General features: G+C 47.7%; 1 protein-coding gene across 1 annotated transcript; it reads left to right on the top strand.

Moving 5' to 3' along the window:
* The first annotated feature begins 2,018 nt into the window (after nucleotides 1-2,018).
* On the top strand, nucleotides 2,019-6,781 carry NYX (nyctalopin). Its single transcript, XM_009872554.1, has 2 exons — nucleotides 2,019-2,040; nucleotides 5,385-6,781. Exons 1-2 carry the CDS (start codon nucleotides 2,019-2,021, stop codon nucleotides 6,779-6,781), a joined length of 1,419 nt encoding a protein of 472 aa, XP_009870856.1.
* Nucleotides 6,782-8,041: the final 1,260 nt, after the last annotated feature.

The following is an 8,041-nucleotide window of genomic DNA, read 5'->3' as shown; positions in this document are numbered from 1 at the left end:
TTCAGGGCTCTGGTTGATGTTGGGAGGAGCTGGAAATAGTGCTCCCCGCTACTACCTGCCAATTTTCTTCATGGCAAAGAAGCACCAGTAATCTGCTTTTTAGAATCAGACAGGTTGTGGCTTCTCTGTATTCCCGTGGGAACAGGGACCTTTAGGGGAAACACCAGCTGTCCCAGTGCAGGTGAGCACTCAGCCAGTGCCACTGGTGTCTCCACAAGGTCTCCAGCAGCTTCAGCTCCGTGGTGGAGGCTGAAACACTCCTGCATGTGACTTTGCAAATCTCTTTCCTCCTGTGCAAAGCACAGAAGTGCAAAGCTGGGATGTTGCTGCAACAAGGTGGTGGGGAAAGAAACCCCTGAAATTAAATTGGTGATATATGGGTCACCCTCTTCACTTCAGCCTTCCTCCCCAAGCACCAGCCTGCTTGCATGCTGTTTAGGCAGACACAAATTTCCTGAGATGCTAGCCAGATGCCTTAAGACCAAGGGAAAGTAAAAAAAAAAACAAAAACAACCCAAAACGTGGTGTAGCTGGGTGCTTTAATTTGCAGGAAGAGTCCAGCAGCTGCAAGCTGGTTCCCTGCTGATTTTTTCCTGCTGTATCAAGCATAAATTCATGAAGTATTCCATTTCCTGGGAAAAAAAAAGGAGAATAATTCACTTAGAAATAAAAACTAGAGCTATTTTTCCCTCTGACATGGTGAACACAATTACCTAAGGCATGGGAGGCTGAGATAACTCATTCAGCCGTCATTCTCCAAAGAAATCATCATCATTCTGTCAGAAAAGGCTTTAAAAACCAGTTCACATCCTGAATGCTAAAACACCACCACATACCGAACCTGTCCTTATGATTTCCACACAACAGCTGCAGCATCACAAGCAAAACACACTCGTAGGCAGGGCAGAGTTTATTATTATCAAGGCTGTATACATCATGCAAGTTCCTGCATTTGCTGATGCTTTTCCCGGTGCTGTTGGTGACTCCTTGTCCTTCAGGAGAAATTCCCAGCAAAGCAAAGCGCACCAGTAGCCTGATAGCAGTGTCTGCGCCATGCTGGGGCTGGGAAAATATGCACAGGGGGAAGGGAGTCCCAAGCTGCTTCAGTTTTGAGAGTTCAATGAAGGGAAACCATAAGCCTATGCTTGCCCCCAAATATAATCACATTTAGGCTGCACCCCTCACTCCCACCTCCTTTGCCATTATATAATGAGGAGTGGAGTAATGACTTTCAGCAATGCTGTTTGAATGGCAGCGGTCCAACCGTGGCCTGTATAGTTGTATAGTTTTTTTTTTTTTCTTAGGGGTGGGGGGAGAGCAGATTGGCAGAGGGGAGAAAACATCAGTTTGGTTTGTCAGCAATCCCTGTTTTGCTTTGGGAGCTTTAGAGGACAGACATATTCTTCCATCTCCACTAATCCTCCTCTGATACAGAGGATTTTCCTGCCATTAAATGATAGCGTGTGAGAAAAAAATGCCAACTTTTCGGAGACTGACTCGTATGGCTAATGGCAGCCTCGTGAGCAGGAGGGAGGACACAATCACTAGGCTAGGTAAGCAACGTATCTAAGATGATTTCTGTTGGGAATTTTCGTTTTGGCTGTTTGACGTGGAGCTGGTTACTCTCCTCTCTACCAGCACCTGTTTCCTGGGGAGATGGCCAGGCTCTAACTGTTGGTGATCTTTTGTCATCTCTGATGACAGGAACCTGCCTTTGGCACAGCTGGCGGGAAGAATGCGTATGAGCTTGTGAAAAGGTGTAGCACAAAGCTGCAGGATTCCCTAAGAAGGTCAGTGGTGGAAAAAAGATACCAGGAAGTTGCTGGAGACTTCTGTTTGAAAATGTGTGGGAGGGGAGCTTTTCCCTTGCTTTTCCTTTCTAAACATAGACCTTGTTGTGGGAAAATGATGCAGGGAAATGACAGAGGATGAAACCTGTCTCTGCTCTTCCTGTGCTCTTTTAGATCCCTCAAGTTCACTTGCCAGACCTGAAATGCCACTAGTGAATATTCAAGGTAATGTTTGCCGTCATTTTAAATGGTGAGTATATTCTTATTCTGCATTACCCAGTAGTGGATTAGACAGATCGTTTGGAAAGGTGTGGGTTAAATACTCAGTTATTGCAATCATTGTCTTTTTACCCTTCTGAATACTGTGCAAACATTTTTTTTGGGGGGGTCTCTCACTCTTCAAATACTGAATTACTGTAGCATTTAGAAGAGCATAAGACATCATCCTTGGGTGGAATTTTGTTTATTTCTTAATCTCATTGGTATTTTTAACCTTATTGCTATATTTCACCCTTTTTAAACACACATTTCACCTGAGCACCCTCTGTGTCACTCAGCTGGAGTCATCTTACAGCTGCTGCCCTGTCTGCTGCTACAGTGTAAAAAGCAAAGAACATTGGTTTTGGGGAGGGGGAAGGAGTAAGGAAGGAGCGCTGGGTATGTTTCATGCTATGTTGGTTAGAGGAGATCTGGCCAACAGCAGAGATCTGATCTGGGCTCTGAGAAGCTGCTGTACCGAGGGTTTGGTGGGTTCAGATGGAGGATTTTTTTCTGACTTTCTTTGCAAGAGAAAGAGGGAGAACTTCCACAACAACTGCAGTTGCTGAGGGGCTCCTCTGAGCTCCGAGTGCCAGGGGATTGTTTTCCAGTTGGGTGGCCCTCAAGTGTTTGTTTTCCCTTTACTGCACAATACAAAGAGATACACTTGTAAACAGAGATCGTGGAAGCACGCTGTGAAATGCCTCTAGAAAAAGACCCAGAGCTGGCACTTAAAACCCCCCCCTGTGTATAAGGAGAACAGGCTGGATAGGGCTTGGGTACAGACATTTCCCTTATCGAGTGATTAGAGCACAGGCAGGAAGGGAAACGATGGGATCTGGCGATCACCATGTTCGTTCCTACGCTGCACGCAGTGTGCGTGGCTGCTGGGGGAGGTCTACTGGGAAAGGCCAGAGATGTGCTTGCACTTGGGGCAGCTGCAGCTGAACACTGAACTTGCTTGGGATGGTCTCACATCTAGGACAGCCTATGCACCTATGCCCCTCTGGATGTCACCCTGAGCTCATGCAAGGCTCTTGTTCCAGCAGCAACACTCACATCCACCCTTTCCAGACAGCCACCTGCGGTCAGACATTTGGGAACAGGCAAATCCTTAATCTGTCTGGCCCTCAGTTTATGTAACAGCGCAACAAAAACAACATATGCCCCTGTTTGCAAGCAACAGGGTGGGCTGGTGCGAAGGGCAGCAAGAAAGAGCAATCAGCACAAAGAAAGAGCAATCTGAGACCAGCAGGTTGTACCGTTTTGTCCGTAGGCTCCTGTTGTCTACCCAAGGCTCTGACTGAAGGGGACTTTCTTTCAGCCGTGGCTGTTAGATAAAGACTTGGGAGAAAGGAGAAGAGCATGCAAAGTGACAACCTGCCTAAAATCCTTTCCACCTCTTGGAGTCCTTCACTATCAGTTATCTTTGAAGTGATGCTGTTTTGCTAATTTTCCAGTTGCAATAATGTGGTCAGGCTTGATGAGACTTGAATTTTGATAAAGATGCCACAGCTGAAGTCCTTCTAGGGTACGCCCTCCACATACCTAAATCTCTCTTCTGCACAGAATGACAAGATTGATTCAAACAGAACCAGGTTGGGAAGCTCCTGGGTTGATGTTCTGTCAATGGGGACCTTGCCAAGCAACTGGTTTTACAGATCTCCTGCTTGAAGAAGCCACAGGCAGCATAAATTCACAAATACAGTACTGTGCATGTTGCCCTTAAAAAGCCTGCAGAAAGAGCAGAGCAATTGCAGTTTGAACTGTAGTTTGGTCCATACATTAAAGGCTTAGGGGCTGCAAATTTAGAATGTTGAAGCTTGCTGAAGCTGGTGCTTCCTGGTGTATCACCTCAGAAGTATATCTTAACTAAAATGCCCATTGGGAATACAGCTGTAGTGGGCGATCACTGTGCTGCAAACTGTTGGGGAGAGGCAGTCCAGCTCCTGGGAGCTTCCCTCCCCAGACAGTCTTTGGGAGCAGGGGGGAAAGCCTGTTCCTCATCTGTTAGCTCTTGGGGCAACCTGACGCAAAGCAGCAACAACATGATCTCAGCAATGCTGCAGGAAAGGTGGATGTTGCTAAAGATGGCATCTCGTGTCTTGTTGAAAAAAAAGTAGAAAAGGATTATGCTTGTGTGGGAGCCAGTAAACTGCAGCAGAAAAGACAGTCAGTAGCAGTACCACCATTTTGTGCTGGTGACTACATGGAGCCTTTGCTGGTGTGGCTTCTCATTTTCTTGAGTGACAGATAGGATGTACCTTTGAGAGCAGTTACAACATGAGCTCTGCCTTCAGTTCTTCATCTCCAGTGAGTTTATTTTGCAGTCATCTGTTTGACTGGATGGTTTTTCCCCACAAAAATGCCTGTCTGTGGAGGCTGATGTCTCCCATTCCTTTTGTTCTTTGATTTCCCCCCAAGAGCATTCTCCTCCTCTTCCTTGTTGTGCACCCACCTACATGGGACTAATTTGAAAAGAAGCCACACAGCCACACACCTCCTATGTCATGATGATAAAAGGACAATGTGGCTGTTCCCATCAAATATAAGGCAATGTGATGACTGTCTTGAGAATTGGCAAAACAGTAAAAACTATACTGGAGGTGCAGAATATCTCATCTGTGATGAGATCATGAAGAATGCAGTTGAACAATATCCCTTAATTTGTTTTTCCTCATGCCATTCTACTAGTACACAAGGGGAATATGTTTTTAAACACTGCATTGCATCCTTATGAGCTCATAGTTCCCCTTGCACCAGCTCATGGCTCTGGTGGAGGAACACTAGGTTGAAAGGACAAAGAAAAGTCAAAAAGGATGAACTTGACATGCCCCAGGCAACTGGTATCGGCTGCGCGTTGCCGGACTAGCATACGCTGCCCTTCCCTCTTCCCCACCCTGAGATACTACAAGCCATCCACAGCTGCTGGCCTTCAAAGCATCTCTGTCTGCTCCCCAGTCAAACCACAGCCCCATCAGATTGCAAAGACCCCAGTCACAGAGACACTGAGAAATACTTAAGTCTAGGTGAATCCTCCTCTTGCGGAAAGAAAGTAATCAGAAATTACATTCTAGATGATGTTATATATGCATATATAGATACCCACACCTTCGCAGGGTATTTAAAAAACCCAGCAGAAGATTTTTAGGAATCTTTCATGAGCGCTCTTTAGTCAGCACCAGTGTGCAAGTAGCGGGTGGCAATTAGCCTGGCCAGGAGGGAGGCAGAGACAGCTCATTTCTTTTTCCTGCTGTGACTGTTCTATTTGCTAATGATGCATCCTGATTCTCTCCTCCTACACCTCCGTGGGGATGGTGTGCTCCTCTCTGACAGTGATCCTTTGGGTCCCTCACGTCCACGCGGTGTGGGCCTGTGCGCGGTCCTGCCCTGCCAACTGCGTGTGCACCCAGGAGCGGAGCTGCTCCGTCCTCTGCGATCGTGCTGGTCTGGGGCAGATCCCTAGCGAGTTTCCTTGTGAAGCCTCCTCTATCAACCTGGATAAAAACAGCATCAAGTTCCTCTCTGAAAGGGCCTTTGGGACCTTGCCTTCCCTCAAATCCCTGTCGCTCAACCACAACAATATCTCCTTCATCACCCCAGGGGCTTTCAAAGGACTACCGAGCTTGACCGAGCTGAAGATGGCCCACAACGAGTACATTCGTTATCTCCACACACGGACTTTCACTGCCCTCAGACGGCTGGTCAGGCTGGACCTGGCGGACTGCAATCTTTTCAACATCCCAGACAGGATCTTCATCGAGCTGCCTGCTCTGCAAGAGCTCTTCTGCTTCCAGAACAACTTCCGGAGGATCCCAGGTGCCATCAGGGGCATGGAGAACCTGACCCATGTTTACCTGGAGAGAAACAGGATTGAAGCGGTAGCCTATAACTCCTTGCAGGGCCTGACCAAGCTGAAATACCTGAATCTGCAGGACAACAGGATCAATGTCATTCACGAGGGAGCTTTTCAGGGCTGCCAGAAGATGGAGTACCTGTACCTGAATGACAATTTGATCAATGAGCTTCCAGAAAACTCCTTCGATGGCCTGAAGTGCCTGAAGATGCTCAACCTGGGGGGGAATTTCCTCAGGAACATTTCCAACACCTGGTTCAGAGAACTAGGGGAGCTGGAGGTCCTCTACCTGGACCGCAACAGGATCAACTACATTGAGGAAGGGGCTTTTGAAAACCTCACCAGCCTGGTGGCGTTGCACTTGAACAGCAACAACCTAACGACGCTGCCCTTTTCTGTCTTCCAGCCAGTGTACTTCCTGGGGCGGCTGTACCTCTTCCGCAACCCCTGGGACTGCGACTGCCGCATTGAGTGGCTGAAGGAGTGGATGGAGAATTACAGACTCGTTAGGGATATTCCCTGTGCCTCCCCCTCCTCAGTAGCTGGGATTGACCTGATGGATGTGCTCTACGAGAGAACACCAGAAGGTTACTGTCTTGACCCGGCAGAGCTAAACATCACGTCTGAAGGCCCAACCCCAAGCGAAGAGCCTTGGTCTACAACAGAGAGCAAATTCAACAGCCTTATCTCCAAACTCTTGCTCCAGATGGGCCTTCCTGAAGAGGTGGCAAACACTACTGAAGGCTACGGTAACACCACACAGCTGGATGGACAGACTGATCAGGTTTCTTCCGGGGTGGGGGGAGACAGTATCAAGGCCATCTCCTTTTTTTACCTCGTGGCACTTCTCACAGTGATTGTTTTGCAGTGCAAATAGTCCAAGGGCTGCACGGATCATGGATCCTGCTCAAGCATTTAGTCCCTGTACCTACCTAGACATTAGGGAAAAGTTTGTATCGTGAGCCTCCAATACAAAATTGGCTCCAAACTCTCCCCGGTTGAGTTGTTTGGATCTAGCTCCAGATTCTCCAAGGAACTAGTGGGATCTGGTTCAAGGCTGGGTCCCGCGCCTGGTGAGAACCCTGTCCTGTGGGGTCTTAGAGGCTCCCGGACACTGGCAGGGCTGTGTGGAAGATGAGCAGTGAAAGGATGGTGCTAGGGTTGAGTTTCCCATCGGGACGTGCTGTGAGCCCTGCAGGGAGCAGAGGGAAGAGGGATCTGTTGACCCAGCCATCGATTTTATGAGAGCAAGACGAGGCAGCAAAGCTGGACCCTCATCTCCTTCCTCTCCTGACAGACACCCACTCCCACAGAAGGTGCTGTTGAAAGCTGGTGAACTATTCCTGATTTCCACCACCGTGTGCAGGGGAAGCAGGGCTGCCCTGGGCGGCAACCAGGGGTGCAGCACTGGACCTCGTGAACAGGAGAAGAACATCTGGGGAGGACTCCTGCCCCAGGATGGATCTGAGATGGGCACAGCATTTTGGCCATGACTACAGACAGGATTTTGATCCTTTCTCCCCCTGCTATCCTGGCACAGGTGCAGGAGAAGTAGAAGGACCCATGTTTGTCAAAACATCACAGAATCACAGAATATTAGGGGTTGGATGGGTCCTCAAAAGATCATCTAGTCCAGCCCCCTGCCAGAGCAGGATTACCTACAGTAGGTCACACAGGAACGCGTCCAGGCGGGTTTTGAATGTCTCCAGAGAAGGAGACTCCACAACCTCCCTGGGCAGCCTGTGCCAGTGCTCTGTCACCCTCACAGTGAAAAAGGTTTTTTTTCTAATATTTTTCTCTGAGGAAAATAGTTCAATGTAACAGCTTACTTATTAACTTATTATTTTTATTTTTCAATTAATATATTGTTTCAAGGTACATATTGTTTTTCTTTGTAAATTATTTCATGTCATGACAGCAGAGGCAGAACATGGTGATGACAAGTGCGCCCTGGCTCTACAAAATATTTTATATTTCCACCACTAATATGCACCCCATAGTGTGTCATATCATGCTGTACTAACCAACTATGCTGTCATTTTCTTTTATATGGCATCTTACATGTTTTGTCTTTGAAATCCTCAGTGAAAGCTGCTACTGTGACCAGAAACAATTGTGTTCTCTAATAACTCTCTTA

Source organism: Apaloderma vittatum, unplaced genomic scaffold (assembly GCF_000703405.1).
Source record: "Apaloderma vittatum isolate BGI_N311 unplaced genomic scaffold, ASM70340v1 scaffold11317, whole genome shotgun sequence".
Taxonomy (NCBI): Eukaryota; Metazoa; Chordata; class Aves; order Trogoniformes; family Trogonidae; genus Apaloderma; species Apaloderma vittatum.
Note: the sequence above shows the minus strand (reverse complement) of the source record. Positions and strands in the feature narration are given on the sequence as shown.

Excerpts from the sequence above, each read along its gene's own strand:
- NYX (XM_009872554.1), top strand. The coding sequence starts at position 2,019 with ATGTTTGCCGTCATTTTAAATG. Across the intron at positions 2,041-5,384 it reads GTTTGCCGTCATTTTAAATG|TGATCCTTTGGGTCCCTCAC; the intron begins GTGAGTATATTC and ends CCTCTCTGACAG.